The sequence below is a fragment of the Haliaeetus albicilla genome, chromosome 15 (assembly GCF_947461875.1).
Source record: "Haliaeetus albicilla chromosome 15, bHalAlb1.1, whole genome shotgun sequence".
NCBI classification, from domain to species: domain Eukaryota; kingdom Metazoa; phylum Chordata; class Aves; order Accipitriformes; family Accipitridae; genus Haliaeetus; species Haliaeetus albicilla.
The window spans coordinates 27,867,942-27,886,559 of record NC_091497.1 but is presented as its reverse complement, the minus strand read 5'-3'; the positions used below and the strand labels follow the sequence as shown (position 1 = coordinate 27,886,559).

The 18,618-nt window shown below is 42.4% G+C and overlaps 1 protein-coding gene across 5 annotated transcripts in view; it reads left to right on the top strand.

Annotated features, from left to right (window-relative positions):
- The first annotated feature begins 420 nt into the window (after positions 1-420).
- Positions 421-18,618, top strand: part of PCDH17 (protocadherin 17) — a 92,529-nt gene continuing 74,331 nt past the window's right edge. For 4 of the 5 annotated variants that reach the window (XM_069802611.1, XM_069802612.1, XM_069802609.1 and 1 more), the window contains exons 1-2: positions 421-970; positions 2,624-5,709. In XM_069802611.1, coding sequence (XP_069658712.1) covers positions 3,082-5,709 — 2,628 coding nt within the window. In that variant the 5' untranslated portion in view covers positions 421-970; positions 2,624-3,081. Of the gene's footprint in view, positions 971-1,074; positions 5,710-18,618 lie in introns of all 5 variants that reach the window. The other variant, XM_069802610.1, reaches the window with a different exon arrangement.

Below are 18,618 nucleotides of genomic sequence, written 5' to 3'. Positions count from 1 at the left end.
GGCTGGAGATGGGGCTGCGTATAAATCACTCAATAAGGCCAAGCCGGCAGCAGCCGGGGGCGCGGCGCTGCGCTGCGCGGCGCCGCCACCCCGCAGCCCGCCCGCCCGCCCGCCCGCCCGAGCCCTTCGCACGTTGCGCGTCTCCCACCGAACCGATCTCATCAATGACACCCCCAGCGCCCGCCGCCCGCCCCGCCCCTCCGCCCGCCCAGCTTCCTCCCATTGGTAGGTGGGCGTCGGGGCCGGTCGGCGCCGCCGTCGCCGATTGGCTGGCGGGGAATCCGTATCAATGTTTAAGCCGCGGCGTGAGGTGAATAGAGGCAGTCGGCGAGCGGCGCTGGGCGAGCGCGGCGCGGCGCGGCGGCCCCGCGAGTGCTGCAGTGAGGGAGGCGAGGAGGAGGAGGAGGAGGCGGGGGGGGGGGGAGAAGAGAGAGAGGAGAGGGAGAGAGGAGAGGCAGGCAGGCAGAGAGCGGCTCCAACTGTTGAATTTTCGCTGAATTCTCTCCACTTACCTGCGGGCGGCTGGTGAAATGGATCTGGTTTATCGGGGATCGGCGTTCCTCGCGCGTGCTGTCTGGCTAAGACTGGCGACCGTCTGTTTGAAAGGGGCCACCCATCAATGAGGCAGAGAAGAATATTTGTTTTTTCTTCTTTTTCTTTTGAAAGCCTCTCTACCACAGGTTGCAGAATTAACTGTGTACTTTGGGTCCGGACTCAAATAAAGGAGAAAAAAAAAACATTGCAGAACTGAGACTCGGAGCTAGATCTGTGAGCTATGTATTGGGAACCTATGTTTTTGTTGGTGGTTTTTCTTTTTTCTTTTAATATGAAAGATCTCTGATTTATTTCACACATAACACTGAGGAAAGGTGGTTAAAAACACTCAGCAAAGCAGGAGACAGACGCGCCTCTGTGCCAGTGAGTGGATAACAGCCTTGTTTTCCTGATCCTCAGTCTCCCGGAGAAAGAGGTATAGTAAAAGTGTAGCTGGATCCGACACCCCCCCCTTCTCTTTTTTTTTTTTCCTTCCCCCCCACCCCTACAAATCTGATTAATTTTTTTTCCTGTCTATAGAGTGAGTCAGAGAAGCGTTAGGAAGAAGCTGCAACTAATGTCTGTGAAGGGAGGAACATGAGGCGATAGTGAATGTGATTTGTTCTGCTGGATCTGACTCAGCCAGCAGATTGAAACACCTGCATTTCTGGATGTGCCTTTCCTTTATTTCTGGTTGTTAAAAGAACCTGAAATAAAACCTAGTTACCCTTCCCCGATATTTACCTAGACACCGTATCGCTGGGAAAGGTATATCGGAGAGGGGGAACGCATCTGGCGTTGCCGCCGCTCTTCTCCCCTCTACCAAGATGCCCAGAGAGACTGTTAAAGCTTGAAAAGGCTGCAAAAAATGCAGCACACCAGTAGCGGAACTGCATAGGTTTTAATATAAGCGAATTGGTCGATTAAAAGATCTCCCACTTTATTCATCGCCAGAATTGTTTTTTCCTCTTCTTCTCTCCTCCCCTAAATGAAGAGGACTAGGCGGCAGTGTCATTGGAAGGAGACGCTGAATAGAAAGAAAAGAGAGGCACTTGATAGCGCAGCCCTGTGAATACAGAGACTGTTTCCCTTTTAGCGAGAGACTAAGAGAGAGAAGAGTGTGTGTGTGTGTTGGCTTTTCTTTCTTTCTTTCTCCCCCCCTCTTTCTCTCTTTCTCTTTTTTTTTTTTTTTTTTTTTTTTTTTTAAATCTATGCGTCCAGCCATGGGTTGCCTGTTGATTTCCTCTCGGCTGGCGAGAAAAGCAAACTGGAATTAAACTGCATCGAGAAAAGTGCAGTTCCTCAGACACGCATACGCACACAGGCAGAGATAGACTGAGAGAAAGGATGTGGTGGTGGCGGCGGCTACTGGCCTGTCTTAAAGAAACCCAAGTGTGCATCTGATTGAGCACATCCTGTGATTTCTCTCAAAATATATATCTATTGCTAATGGTGACGGTCGGCTGGTGGGTTTCTTAATTCCCCCCCCCCCCCCCCCCAAGAAAAAGGACGAGTGTGAGGCTGGTAGTAGAGGGAGAGAAAGGAAACTACAAATCCGGACACTAGTTTTTGCTGGGGGGGGCGGTTTTTTTTTCCCCTCTTGCCCTGCAGTCCTCATTTCCCTCGCCTTCTGATTCGGGAAGGAAACAGTGAGGGTGTACGAGACAGAGAGGGGGGAAATACCGATGGCAGCGAGATGCAGCTCTCCGCCGCAAGCAATGCAAGATTAGATCTCTAAATGCAGCAAAACAGTCCCTGAAAACCAACAACCCCGCGGTGCAATCAGACATTTCACTGCCTCTCACTGCACACGAAGAGGGCTTCAACAACAAGCTGAGACTTTTTTTCCCTTTCTGTCTCTCTCCCACCCCTCCGCTCCATCCATCGCATCGCAAGCGATGAGTAGCAAATAAGCTTTTCTACCCCTGCTTACAGACCTGTGGCCACCCCCCTTTCCTATGTCTGTAGAAATACACGTATTTAAAAAAAATCTTTTTGATCGTTTTTAGAAAAAAAAACAACCGCTGCCGCCGATTTTTTATTATTGTTGTTATTTTTATTATCCTTTGTACATCTGCGGGGATTCGAGGATCGGCAACGCTTCGCCTGCCCGGAGGAGAAGATCTTTTGCAAATTTTCTGATTTTTCAAACCCTCCCACTGCTGAACTTGGACAGCCGAAGTAACTGCGAGGGGACTGCAAGCCCGGCAAGCGCTTGCTGAAACGCTGCCGAAGCTGCTCCCCCCCCCTCCGGCCCCCCCCGCTTGCTCCCTCCCTCTGAGCTCCATGGTCTATTTGCTGCCTCTCATCCTGTGTCTCTGCAGATGTTTTAGAGCAACAGGTTCAGGAACTTAAAATACGGGGGTGGGGAGAGAGGAGGACCAAAAAAAAAAAAAAAAGAGAGAGAGAGAAAAAGAAAAAAGAGAGAGCCGACGGAGGAGGAGGAAGACCAAACCCAGCGCAAGAGGCAGAGAAGACGGGGACAACCCTGGTCGCCGCTGCAGCTGCTGCCCCCACACCACCCCCCCTCCCCAGCCCTGCTCGGGGATGTACCTTTCCATTTGTTGCTTCTTGCTCTGCTGGGCTCCCGCCCTGTCTCTGAAGAACCTGAATTACTCGGTGCCGGAGGAGCAGGGAGCGGGCACGGTCATCGGGAACATCGGCCGCGATGCGCGGCTGGCGGCGGGAGCGGCGGGAGGAGGGATGCTGCCCGCGGAGCGAGGTGGCCCCGGCGGCGGCCCCGGAGGTGGCCGCGGTCCCAAGTCCACCTTTCGGGTGCTGGAGAACTCGGCCCCGCACCTCCTGGACGTGGACGGGGAGAGCGGGCTGCTCTACACCAAGCAACGCATCGACCGCGAGGCGCTGTGCCGGCGCAGCGCCAAGTGCCAGCTGTCCCTCGAGGTGTTCGCCAACGACCAGGAGATCTGCATGATCAAGGTGGAGATCCAGGACCTGAACGACAACGCGCCGGCGTTCCCCTCTGACCAGGTGGACATGGACATCTCGGAAAACGCCGCGCCCGGCACCCGCTTCCCCCTCACCAGCGCCCACGACCCGGACGCCGGGGACAACGGGCTGCGCACCTACCTGCTCACCCGTGACGACTACGGCCTCTTCTCCCTCGATGTGAAGTCCCGCGGCGACGGCACAAAGTTTCCGGAACTGGTCATCCAGAAGCCGTTAGACCGCGAGGAGCAGAGTCACCACACCCTGGTACTGACAGCACTGGACGGCGGCGACCCACCGCGCTCGGGCACGGTGCAGATCAACGTGCGCCTCATTGACTCCAATGACAACAGCCCCATCTTTGAGGCGGCCTCCTACGTGGTGGAGCTGCCGGAGAACGCGCCGCTAGGCACCCCCGTCATCGACCTTAACGCCACCGATGCCGACGAGGGTACCAACGGAGAGGTGCTCTACTCCTTCAGTGGCTACGCACCCGAGCGCGTCCGCGACCTGTTTAGCATCGACCCGCAGAGTGGCCTCATCCGTGTCAAGGGCAACCTGGACTATGAGGAGAGTGGCCTCATTGAAATCGACGTCCAGGCTCGGGACCTGGGGCCCAATCCCATCCCCGCTCACTGCAAGGTCACCGTCCGCCTCATTGACCGCAACGACAACGCCCCCACCATTGGCTTCGTCTCTGTTCGCCAGGGAGCGCTGAGTGAGGCTGCCCCGCCGGGCACCGTCATTGCCCTGGTGCGGGTCACCGATCGGGACTCGGGCAAGAACGGGCAGCTCCAGTGCCGGGTGCTGGGTGGTGGCAGCGGGCCCGGAGCCGTCCCTTTCACCCTGGAGGAGAACTATGACAACTTCTACACTGTGGTCACCGACCGGCCCCTGGACCGCGAGACACAGGACGAGTACAATGTGACCATCGTGGCACGTGATGGGGGCAACCCCCCACTCAACTCCACCAAGTCATTTTCCGTCCGGATCCTCGACGAGAATGACAACCCGCCCCGCTTCAGCAAGAACCTCTACGTCTTACAGGTGCCTGAGAACAACATCCCCGGAGAGTACCTGGGCTCCGTCTTGGCCCAGGACCCCGACCTGGGCCAAAACGGGACAGTCTCCTACTCCATCCTGCCCGGGCACGTGGGCGACGTCTCCATCTACACCTATGTCTCCGTCAACCCCACCAATGGTGCTATCTATGCCCTGAGGAGCTTCAACTACGAGCAGACGAAGCACTTCGAGTTTCGCGTGCTGGCCAAAGACTCGGGCTCGCCCCACCGCGAAAGCAACGCCACGGTGCGCGTCACCGTGCTCGATGTCAACGACAACGCGCCCCTCATCGTCCTGCCTGCCCTCATCAACGACACCGCCGAGCTGCAGGTGCCGCGCAACGCTGGGGTGGGCTACCCCGTGGGCACCGTCCGCGCCCTGGACAGTGATTTTGGGGAGAGCGGGCGCCTCACGTACGAGATTGTGGAAGGCAACGAGGAGCACCTCTTTGAGATGGACCCCACTAGCGGTGAGATACGCACCTTGCACCCCTACTGGGAGGAGCTCAGCCCTGTGGCTGAACTGGTGGTCAAAGTCAGCGACCACGGCAAGCCCAGCCTCTCCGCAGTGGCCAAGCTCATCGTCAGGGCCTTGGCGGGGCCCCTGCCCGAGGCTGGCGAGCCGCAGGTGAATGGCGAGCAGCATCGGCGACCGCACTGGGACTTGTCGCTGCCCCTGATCGTGACGCTAAGCACCGTCTCCATCATCTTGCTGGCCGCCATGATCACTATCGCCGTGAAGTGCAAGCGAGAGAACAAGGAGATCCGCACCTATAACTGTCGCATTGCCGAGTATAGCCACCCTCAGCTGGGAGGAGGGGGAGGCAGTGGCGGGGGAGGAGGAGGCAGTGGCAGTGGAGGGGGCAAGGGCAAGAAGAAGAAGATCAGCAAGAATGACATTATGCTGGTGCCCAGCGAGGGCGAGGACAGCCGGGGCCCCCTCAATGTCATGAACGTGGTGAGCAGCCCATCCCTGGCCACCTCACCCATGTACTTTGACTACCAGACCCGCCTGCCCCTCAGCTCTCCCAGGTCGGAGGTGATGTACCTGAAGCCCGCCTCCAACAACCTGACCGTACCCCAGGGACATGTGGGCTGCCACACCAGCTTCACAGGGCAAGGGACTAACGCCAGCGAGGCTCCCCCGAGCCGGATGTCCATAATTCAGGTAGGAGACTTTTAGAATACCCCGGACCTCACTTTAGACGCTGGGTTAACTTTACCTTTTGCCTGCAGCGAAATCCGCTGTCGGGCACCACTGAAGGGACCAACACAAGTCACTAAAGAGAGGTGGACTTAAGGAAAGTGGAACCAGACCACCGCTGGTGGGGTCTGGTTCTGCTGTCACACCGGTGTTTCCCCGGGTGATTCCAAAGTAAACGCCCGCCGAAACAAGCGGAGGTACGGCGGTGCAAACGAGGGGCACGTGGAAGGGCAGGCAGGCGTTTAGTACGTTTGGGGCACGCTGGGGGATCTTCCCAGAAGATCGTCAGACAGAGGTGGGCGCTTCCGCAGGTTTCGCTTCGCTTTGGTTTGGGGTGGAGAAGGGGGGAGGGGGTTTCTGAAGCAGTCGTGTCATCTGCAGTAACTAACAGGACATGGGAGAAACTCTACACACTGAGGACATCTATTGCAACAGTGTATTATAGCCCTCCAATCCTGTATGTAAATATGAGCTACCTTTCCAAGATGTATGTTTTTAATTTTTTTAGTTTCCTTCTTTAGAATATATACACATAAATATTTATTTTTTTGACACAGAACAGTATCATTGGGGCCCCATTGCCTCCTCCTCTCCCCACAAACAGCCAAACGTTCAGCGCTGAAAATTCTGCTTAGTCAAATAGAAAGAAAATGTACACGGTGACTCCCTCCTACCCCCAAATGTTAACAAAACTCGCCTCCTGTCATAAACCAGCAAAACAACTAGTCAGTTTTCCAGTAGCCTGAGTCAATATTGATGATTGCTTTATAGTGAAAGACTTACATGCTCTGTCTTCTACCAAAGCTCATTTAGAAATTACAGCTGGGCTGCATTCTGCTGCCAGTTATATCCACACTGTCCTCTACCGACTTTTGTGAATGTGAGAAATGGCAGAATTTGGACCATTGGATATAGGGTGCTGAGCAAAGAATGACTTAATTTTTAGCAGGTAGTTTAAAGTCCAAACTCAGAAGATGTATTCCAGAGCAGTGAACTCGCAGAGTGAAGGTGAGGGCAGAATTTGGCTCCAGTTGATTTAATTTAAAGTCACACTTCATGATTAATGCAGCTTAATGTTCAAATACTACAGGTATTTGATTTTTAACGTTTGGATTGAAAGCAGGCTCTGGATAATGACTATTAAATATATTTGAAATGTCATATCTGTTTTATCCTGTGGTTCTAATATGCTGTTCTGAGTCATAGGGGAACGAGCTGAGTGTATCAGAAGTGACACAGACTCATTTTGTGTATGCAGCAAGTGGGAAAGAAGTTGCACTGTAGACACTTGATGTACCAAAAGAAAATTGATAATACCTTGGAGTTATCATACCCTGTGGTCTGTGAACACCGAATGTTCTAGCTGCCAGCTGCATCGAATGTTTTAAACTAAATAGAAGTGGCCATCGGTAATTGGCAGGTTAAGTAACCAAAATTCCAGTGACTGGTGGCCCGTAAACTGAATATTTATAACTGGGAGAAAAAAAAAAAAAGAAAAAAAGAAAAAAGGCTGTCTGTACAAGGTCACTGTGAACTAATCCTCAACCCACTACTGAGTTGTGTCACAGAAACAATTTCATTTTATGCCTATCGTGAATTTGTGTTGCTATCAATTAGGTGAGTAGAGCAATACTTAAAATCTGAAATTGATTTTAACAAAGAGTGACACTTCAGGAAAGAGTTTAGGTTAGGGCATAACCGGAGATAATTTGATTTATAATTCATGCTTTAAGAAATAACTTTCAATGACACTTGTTTAAGTAATGTCAACTTTTTTACTGTAAAATGGAGTTGTCAGAATGCTAAAAAAAAAGAAAACACATTTTTTTCCTACTGACACGTGTAATAGTTACTAAAAGACAGAACATTATACTTTTCTATAACCATGTAATGTCTATATAAAGCAATTAATTCATGTATTGATGCTACTGAGTAGTAAAGATTCAATTGTAGTGTAAAATCCCTATGATTCCTTTTTTACAGTGTTCACTGTATAATATCAATCATGATTTTTTTTTTTCTGAGATCTATATAAAGCTAAAAGAGGAATTTCCTCCCTTAAAAAGGTGTGTTGTGGTTTCTATAAGAGTTTTCGTTATGACAACTGTGGGAAATGTTAACCGTAACTCCTCATAGCACATACTGGTATCTCTAATATTGTTTTTACTTTCCCTGAATATCTACACAGAGTGTTTTGGATGTTTAGATGGTCCAGCCAGTAGATTAGTAAACATTCATTTTTCCCTAGTGAATAATCTGTTCAAACATACTTATGGATAACTATATTATGTATTTGCATTGACAAAACAAATACACCGTATGAAGCAGAGTAGTTGGTTTCTATTTAGGAAAGGCCCAGACTTAAAGTAGCTAGATGGGAAAATCTGACCCTCTTCATTATGATTTTGCATTGCTAAAATACATTTTGTATTCTCTATCTCCACATCCCTGGAGTAAATTTTATAAAAAATTTGCATTTAGAATGTAGATCCTACTTTGTGTCTGGTCCTGTACTTCTGCCTCATGTCAAATTCAGACTGCAGACTTAAGGAGAAATAGTAAAGGATCAGCCCTCTCTCTGGATCTACTCTACCCTTAATCAGTCCAGGAAACCTGTGTCTGGAAAAGTAAATTGCACAGTTAGGAATCAAAGGTATAGCCAGTGGAAAAAAGATACAGAATCCAAACAGCTGCTTTATCATCTCCTTTCATTAGTCAATTCAGAAAAGCAGTTTTCTTCATTACCTCAGTAAGGGAAAGGTAAATGATTGTGTAAATGTTCTCTAGCAAATATTCACTTCAGTTTTTCCAGACATGTTACTGAACCACAATAATCTCACACTATATAATTCATACAGCAATGGAACTGCTTTTCTTCACTCTCATTTTCTCGGCAAGTGTTTAATGGCAGAATTCTCTAGCCGGAGCCTGTTATTAAAACTTTATGTTTATATATATATGTACATACTTATATATCTATGGATATATATATACATGCTAAATATTATATTATTACTTAGTACATCCAATTCAGTCTATAAATATTTAAAATCAAATAAATAATTTCTTTCTCAGTAAGATCCAAATTTTCTCACTCTTATGAGGAGTGCATAACAATTTTTTTGCTTTGCTTACTAATAAGAGCTAGTAAAGTCAATACGCTTTATGATTCCCTTATTTCTCATGAATAGTATTTTATTCTACGGATAGCCCAATTTATATCAATGAATACCTGTAGAGTAAAGTGTTACTTAGTGACTATGGGTTTCAGACTGACCCGAAATGACGAGCGGTTGAATAAAATACTGCCTGATATGTGTAAGAGCCGTGCAAACTTGCCTCTCTCTAAGTGACTTCTGTTACACATTAGTCACACGGTTCAACAACTTGTGTGTTTACTCACTACTTTGTAGCATCCAGAAATGTGCCATGGTTGCATGTGTCACTTATATGAATCAATGAACTTCTTCAGTACCGTAAAAATGAAATAATTTAAACATGCATACATACATGTATGTATAAAATTTTTGATGGACAGCCAAGGATGCTGTGTACCTTCAGCTTTTATTGGTGCAAGACACTTGCAAGTGCTTAGGGCCTCTGAAGATAGACCATTTGTGATTTGATGTGCACGTGAGGTTGATGTGTAGGAAGAATAGTGTTTAGTAACATACTGGGAAGTTAGAACAGCTACGCTTTAGCATGTTTCATTGCTTTTACCTTCAGCGCTCATATTCTAAACAAACTTTAGAAACAGTGCTTTCAAATGCAAGTCTTAAAAATATTTTAATATAGGCCAGTGCTATACAATTCTCATTGCCAGATTCAAAATTCTATGTGACCTTTGAATCACTTAAGGTCCAAACTATTTGTTTTTATTTGGGAGTAAAAAAGAGGAAAGCAGGAGAAAATGGAAACTCTACATGGCTGAAAGAAGATTTCTGGTCACTCTAGACCTTAAAGACTACTGGGCAAATTCTGTTCATCTCATTCTGGTGAGTAAATCAAGCTGACCTACTCTCCTGACTAAGAGAAACAGAATTTTGCTTTATTTTGAAGGCCAGACATTAGAAAAAGAAATATCATGCACAAACATATACATATATGTTCATATCTGTCCTACCAAAAAGTTTTGAGTTAATCAGTTTGCCTTCCCCTGGGTGAACAAGTCTCAATTTCTTCTTGCAGGTTTCCAATAGATAAAAAAGTGGATAGACAAAGGGGAACAAATAGTTTCTTTAAACAAATAGGTTCTGGAAATAGGCTCCTTGAAGTGACATAACATTAGCATAGAAAACTATCTACATATGCAAGCAGTGTTTATCATCCTAGAGATTATTTATTATTACACTTGTGGTGCAACTTGGAGAGGTTTGTAAATATATCAGGAATGAGACGGGCGTGAATAAAGAAAACAGTGGTCACAGCTTTTGCTAAACAACAGCTAAAAAAGAATGACTGTGTTGCAAGAAGCTCTCAAGCTGGGAATTGCTGTAGCTGCTGTACTCGGCAGTCCTGTAGCGTTTTAAGATAAAGTACAGATCATTCGTAATACTTCAGGCACCTGATGTTTATGATGTGTCAACAGATTACTGTCAAGTCCCATTGCAGCTTCATCGCCAGGTGTCTAGTAGTACGTAAGAAGATATAGTCTTCAGGGGAAATAAAAACCATAAGCTATATTAGTGCTGCTCTGTCTTTAGATATACTACTATTCCATGCTTTACTTTGAGAAACTTCAGCTCAGAAATTTCAAGATTGCAGAAAGAAGTCTGCAGCTACTGCAGTATAAGGAGAAGCAGCTTTGCTCACAGAAGTTGCATTCATTCTCAGTGATTTAAATTCCTATCTGAAAACAGAGGTATTCACTTTTTATTTTTGTATCTTCTGCTGCAAATGAGCAATATTATTCTATCTCACTAGAGCTAGTAGAAGTTAACATTTTGCATCAAGAGAATGCTGGGGCAGTTCTACACATTTGGAAGTTTGTGGGTTCGTACTTTATAATTCCCCAAATTTCACAGCTGCATATTCTAAACTGTCATCAGATGAAACTTCAGAACTACCTGACTAAGATGCATTATGGTAGTTTTTACAGTGTTTTACAAGGTTAGATGTCTTGCAAAAGAACTCCTGTGAATGTTTGCATTGTGTAAATACAGTCTGCAATTAGTATGATTTTGTGTTATAACATTCTGTAGCTTTAGTTTTACTTACTCAGTGAAGTCAATACCAGCATCAGCTGTGTAAGAATTTTAGGACAGGATCTTTTCTATATTTTCATGAAGCATTATTTCATTTTTCGTCAAGATACACTGCATAGTACTGTGACATGAAGTAAATATATTTTAGGACAAGATCTGGCAAAATACTGCTCACTATGGCATCTGCCCTTGTTGGTGAAACAGGCAGAGGAAGCAGAATTGGGCTCCTGTTTTGTGCTACACCTCCTCTGGTGTTGATCTTGAGCTCCTTGCCAGTATTGTTTATAGCAATATTATTTCAAAAAGATTGTTCCTGATATATAGGTCCATATGAGATCTAAAGAACTTTCCAAGATGAAATGCTGTAATATAGAACAATGAACATAACAGAGAAAAAGATAATTTAAGAGTCTGAAGTAGAATATGGATATTATGAGAAAGCAAATGATATTGCCAGAACAGACATTCTCGTTAACCAATAAATTAAGAATAATAATGTGTCCGTAGAACTTGCTGTTTTACAAAGTATAAGAGTTGAAGAAAGTTAGTGCAGTTAAAATAAAGGACATGAATCAAGTCATGCAGGATTTACTGGATCACAGCTCTCAATGGCTCTAAAAGTTGTCTGAGCTTGCCTCATCTTGGTGCTCACTGTCACTGCCTAATCTTAAATGGGAAAATCCACACAAATTTGTGATTACCAGCGCAATTTCGATGACTGATCCTTTGAAGATTTATCTTTTAACAATAGATTGGTCAAGTTTCTGCTATCCTTACCCATGTTTATGAAAAAGCCTGTTCTTACTCATATTTCAGTCAACAGCATAATTTTGACTTCATCAATGATTTCAGTGGTTCAAGAGTAAATTGTGACTGAGACCCTTCCAGAGTCCAGATAAGAATAGTATGGGTGGGCCCTTTATTTTTAGATTTCAGCTTTTTGTGACGTTTTCTTACAGCTTCTTTACAAACAATTAAGGAGACTGGAATTTAGAAGATTTTGTAACTATGATGTGAACTGTAACATAGAATCATAGAATCATAAAATCATTTAGGTTGGAAAAGACCTTTAAGATCATCAACTCCAACCATTAATGTAGCAGAATCAGGTGTGCAGCTGAAAAAAGAAATCACGGACTCCACTGAACATATTGTGGAACATATATTTTCACATGTTTTCATATCTTTTTGAAAGTGTGCATAATATAGCATTGTTCTTAAAATTCAGCAAATATTGTTACATGGAAAATTAACATTGGATATGTGTAAAATATTCAGAAATATCACTTGGTATTAAGGAAGCATAGATACAACCTAGCTTCTCTAATGAGGCAAAAATGTCATTAACAAAAAAATTTCTTCCCAAGTCACAATATTTGGCTGTGAACCAGTTGAGATTTTGTTTTCAATTTTTTTCCCCAGCATTTTTTCTTCCTTTTCACTACCTTCCTCCCTAGGAATCATTAACATACTGGGTAATATTTATGCATATGTTTTTAATGATCCTGCTTCATTTCTCCTTCTTTCGTTGTTTCTACAAAATTTAAAATGCCTTGTCAAATTAATTTTAGGTTTCGCTATGCAAGAAAGGGTATGTATATGGGTTGTTTTCTTTCTGAAGAAAACATACAGGACGCATGGCAGAGGTCTTGAGATACCTTTTCAAGGCTGAGGAGTGCCTGCATGTATAAAGAAAAGACATTTTGTGACTAGTACTAGTATTTTCCAACAGGTAAGAATTTTCTGTGAAAAGAACTTAAACAATGATTTGTTGACCGGAGCAGAAACACAGCTCTGTTTTTATCTTTAAAAGTATAGAAGCAATCCTTTGATGTCAAAAGGTCAGAGTAGAGCAGTTGGGACAAATTTTTGCAGCAGATAGCCTGAGAGCTTTTTTCTTTCAATTGTATCTCTACTTCAGCTGTAAGAAGCAAAGTGGTGAAATTAATGCTAAAGGGTTCAAAAATACAGGAAACAAGTGAAACTCTCAGGGGACTGCAGGCTCTTACCTAAACAGAAAAAAAAAGAAAAAGAAAAAGGTACTAGGAAGAGAGTGGCAGAATGATTTTTGGGAAAAGTTCCTGGAGTTTAAGTGTTTCATTTGTTATGTTTTTAAAGGGGCAACAAGGAGATTAACTAGTTGCTGCTTTTGCTGATGTGATGAGATGAAATGGAGTAGTGTACAGCCTGCCATAAAACTTGACAGGGTGCGTTCTAAGCCCTAGTAATATATTTGTCATGGTCTTTTTAGTACAACCTTTGTTTTTTAGTCTGCTGTAGAAAAAGATTCTGGATTAATTACTGTAAATCCTATGAGAAAGAAAAAATAGATAAATTATTAAGCATTTTAGATAAAATACTCAGTATTAAGTACTACGTTCAAGACCAAGCAAATTCATATGAATGTCCCTGTTAATTAGGATATTAGGCAGTGCTTTAAATAACCTCCTTGAGCAGTCATATATTTTCTAGCTGAATCCCAAAGGCTGCTGATACAATTCCTGCTTATTAAGGTCACCCGAGAACCATCTCTTCCTTCTACTGAATTGCTTCCGCTAGTTAGTGGTGTTACCTGTACAGAAAGGGTAGCAGAAGATCAATTCATCTCACTTGCTTGAGATGAGAAGACAGCTCCTTATTTTTGTCTAGTGATGTGTCCTCAAAATTGAGGAGTCCCTCTACCTATGAAGATAAAACTGCATAGTTTCAGCCAATTATTAGTGTTACTTGTACAGAGGGACAGCATAAAGATCAATTTGCATCTCACTTTTGTGCAGAGAGGGGATATCTCTTCTTTCAGCCCTCAAGACAATCAGTCCCATGCTGATCTATTTTCAATTTGGTACTCTACAAGCGATCTATGCAAGTAACATCCTCCAAATGCACAGTATTTATTTTAGCCATGGACCTTTCTACTGGCTTCGTGATGTATGTATCAGATGAGAGTCCTTCTGGTTCACAAAATACTTTTACCCCGCATAGAAAAGTTTCTAATCGCATCCCGTTCCCTGCTGGGTGGTTGTGTGCCGCAGCCTCCGTGGCACGCCAAAGGCCGACTCTAAAGGCGAAAGGAAAAGTCTTGTTACGAGATGCAAAAGCATAATTTCAGCTGTGTGGGTGGGACCTCTGATCGATGCATTGTAAGTTCTTACAGTGATAGACATACGAAATTAGTTTCAGGCAGTGTTTCAGACCATCTATTGATATATGTGTGACACGCTTGTATTTGCCTGTACTAGTTCTAGTGACACTATGATTACTGGTATTTGCAGTCCTTGCCCTGGAACACTTCCAGGCAGTTTTATTGTATTGAAATGGCTCTTACAGTTCATTGAGCATCCAGCATAACACTGCTGAATATGATTGGCGCGTTTGCATATATTTATTCAAAAAAAATCAGGCAGTTAAACTGCATAATTATGGGAAAACGAATCATAACAATAAAAGACCATTTAAGTTAACAAGCTTTGTGATCAAAGGATAAATACAGGTTGGATAAATGAGACTCTAGATGTAACTAATCTACATAAATAGGCTTTGGTCTGATTAGAGGAAAGGAATATATTAAAATAATCTAAAGGTATTAAAAAAGCATTTTACTTCAGTACTTTTATAATGTCTAGTTTTATTTCATCACATTTTTAACATTTCTACTCACTAAAAATATCTGTGTTCAATGATAAACTACTTTTATGTGGTTTTATTTCTTGATTAACAGTGTTTACAGTGCGAAGAAAGTCTAAACTAGCACAAGTAAACAAAAGTAACATCGTAAGTTTTCATTCTCGTTTGAATGCGTTGTGTGTCAAAAACCTGAAACATTTTTTAATGTCTTAATTTTAAATTTTTTAATGTTGCAATGTTTTTGATTGATTTTTAATTAAAGAAAAACATTAAAGGGAACATTTAAAGGACAATTTCTTGTTTACTGTCTTTATCAGCAGAGAGCAGCCTTTGTAGTGTTTGAAAGCTGGTGCATTAAAAATCAATTTCAAGTCTTCAAAGCTATAAACTCTTGCTTGCTTTGTAGATATATACTGTTTTTAAATCATGGGAAGCACACTTGACAATTGAATTAAAAACAAAAGGTAAATAATGGTTTCATCAAAATTTGAAGGATTTTAATATATTTTTAATAATAACTAAAGGATTTCTTATAGTGAGTAGACGTGTGAATCACAATTTGCAGCTTTTAAATGCATAATTTGTTCCTGAAGACAGTTATATGTATTCTTTTATTAATGGAATTTTGTTTTAAACTTCTGTTGGTGTTATTCTGTTGTTTTTAATCAATGCCATGATTCAAACACAGAACATGTCAGTCAGTTTCTTTACTTACTATATCTCTGTCTTGTTCTTTGCTGATTGCTAAGCAACCACTTATGGTTAAGATTGTTTAGCTACAACTCAGTTTAAAAAAAAGAAAAAAAGGTGAGCTGAAGTGGGCTAAACAAATTTTCATTAATTCTTAATGAAAATATTTAAACTCTATAAAATTTTAAAGATGACAAAGAAAAGGACATTGTTTTAATAACGCACCTCAGATTCAGTACTTGGGCTTTGTTCCTACTGGTATTGAGGAAAGGACTGGTTTTCCACAAATCTAGAAAGAGCAGGATCATGTTCTTAATCAGTGCATAAGTCATTTTGAGGCCTATGGAAACTAACTTATATATGTGTAATTATAGTAGTGTTATGTCTTTCAAGGCATCACCCTTAAAACACTTATTCAGTGACTATTTTAATTTAGGTCAATAGAAGCATTGAATTAAATAGATCACTTACAGGAGTGGAGTTGCTGATGTGCGTAAACATGTGCAGAATTCAGCCCAGAATCTGTGAGTCTGTGTTAGCTGAACTGCTCCCTGTTGCTTTTCCCTTTTGCTTTAAAAACACTGCAAAGCTGCAAAAGCTGTTCGTTTCACTTAGCCTCCAACTGCATTCTCTAGTACTCTATTGAAACAGTCCTGATGTCTGAATATTTGATATTTTAGCTTTTTCGCATAGACTTGCGTAATTTGATATGCAGATTTGAAGATCATAAAAACAATCCTGCTTTGATGATCATGAGCAAGATTATCCAGCCACAGCTGTAAAATACCAAGTGTGTTCTTTTCTGATCTCTTCATCATTTCAGTGGATCAAATGACAACAAGAATATAGTGGAATTTAGAGTCCTTAGGAAACAATGAAATTAAAAGCCTTTTAAAAATGGCAGCCGCAAAACCTTAGAAACTGTTTAAATTTCCAGACTGTACGTCAGATAATATAACTGCGTGTATGAATGTATATGTGGAGATATATAGATATGAGAGCAGCATGAATTCAAAAGAACTATCTAGCTTGATAAAAGACACCATTAATGACCAAAGTGCATCTATTTTATTTTTTTTTTATGTTGTGTGTGATCTGTACATAGCTGCATAACAGCGTTTTGGAAGATGCTGTCAATGTGCACCTTTTGCTGCAACTTAGAAAGCATCAAGTTTAGAGACAAATGCTGTTGTCATTTTTTTCCCAAGGCAAGAGTATAGGTAAGGAAGGACCTCATTTTCCACTTCATGGTAGAAGTTATACATCTTACTTAAAACTGTGTATCCCTCTATCAGACTTTGGGATTGAGAGTAATGATGAAAAGGAGGTATAAGTCATGCGACATGTCAGAACGATCAGCACTCAATTGCTTCCATCAAGGGTGTTAGGTATTAAAAAGCACATGATAATTTGCATCTTGTAGCTCCAAGGCAAAGAACGTTTCAGTCAGCCTTGTAGCCATCAGGTGAAAAAGAGGGGAAAACAAAACGTTTTATGTTATTTCTTTCAATGCATAGTCTTCGTTTTGTCTAAATCTGTAAAAGTATTTTGTCTGTTTAAACCACCTGTAGCTTCTTTTCAGGCCTAACAGGATGTAGTATTGCAAGGGGCAGAAGTACCTGAATGAATTTGTTTTATTATTTATTCATTTGCCACCATATATATGATCTTTCCCAACAGCATATGTCTCATTACTGCAATAATGTGACGGCAATGAAATAATAATTCCTTCAAGCGTGAAATAACTCATTTTAAGTACTTTCCTGTGCTCATTTGTTTTAAACAGGCTGCCAGAATTTTGAACAAAACTTTAATTTCAGTTCATTTAAAATATATGTAGACCACACACACTCTTTTCTTCATCCCTGATACTGGCAAAGGAGCCTTAGGAACCAGTAGCTAGTTTTCCAGATTTTGACCTACTTGTTAGTCTACTTTACTTGCATGAAAGTAAAGCAAGAGAAAGCTGTTTCTATTAAGCAAATGTGAGCTTCAGGATTTTTGTTTAGTATTGGCAAAGATCTTTAAAGATAAATTGCTTGCAGTCATACTGGTCTTGCTGATACCAGTAAATGAAGAAATAGGCATACATGTTGAATAGCCGTGGGAGGAGAAGAGTTTATTTAAAGAAACGGTTTTGTTCTGATTTAAATTTTGAGCCATAGGTTTTCTATAGTATTTTATAATAAAGACAATTACATAGTAATTTGGGTTAGAATGCATGCCCAGTTCCCCATCTCAAAACCCAATTTGTTACTACCTGTGGCTATTTCTATTAAAAAAAGAAACATAATTACTATGAGTCTCAGCAGTCTAAGAGTAAATTTTTGCAATTACAATACCTCCCTTGGGCAGATGTGTGAAAATGGCAGATTAATTCCTGCCAGTATCTGTCTATTCCTTGCACATTCTAAGGTTGCTGGTAGCTTGGATTATCATTATATTGGTGCTGTTTGTTATGCTGTGGTCAAGGTTAAAGCAGCAATCCTATTATAAACCTTTAGGAATAGGGCTTTGTACCATTTCTGTGGAAAGTCTCTACACTTAAGTTTGATACACAAAGTCCTAGGAGTAAGATCCTAATTCTATTTTCATTGAAATCGAATGACTTTGCTCTTGATCTTAGCATATTTTAGAAGGGCGTTTTGTGTTTTATTACTTTATGCCTGAGAAGATTTAAACAAAACCAACAAGTAAACCCAAGTTTACTCATTCTTAGGAATTTACAGTGACATTAATAAAGTTGCATGTGAACTGAAGACCATATAGGAGTCCTTTAGTATTGTATGGCTTTTGTTTTATTCCCAATGGCACAATGGCATGTCTATTTAGAAAGAAGCTTCAGTAAGTTGAGATGGCCCTAAAATTATGTAAATTAATAACTTTCCACGGAAAGAATCTAATTCGTCTCCTAATGAGTTTTTCTACCTGAAAACAAGTATTGAGGGCACATGTGTAGAAGAATTGCATGCAAAGGCTCCGCTCTCTGAAGCTAAGCACCTAACTCCATGTTGAATTCCAGAGAAGTTGGAAGTTGGTGTGGCTTCATGTGGGCTCATGATCCACCTGCAGGGAGCAGCATTAGCCTGTGTTACACTTTATCCAGTTTGAATATTCAGGAAGAGCTGTGTGAACAACCTTAACAAGTTGTTTTTTTTCCCCTTTGTATGACTTTTTATTTGGAATTTCTTGCGCTGTACCTGTCGTATTTTCATTTCTTTTCCCATTTTGAAAGAGGCTTCTCCACACACACTTCTTCTGAATGTTGGCTTGGGGACTTCTCTGATGTGGACGTTACTTAGAGAAGTTTGCATTAACTATTTTCTTTGAAAGATCATGACTAAAAAAAATTTAA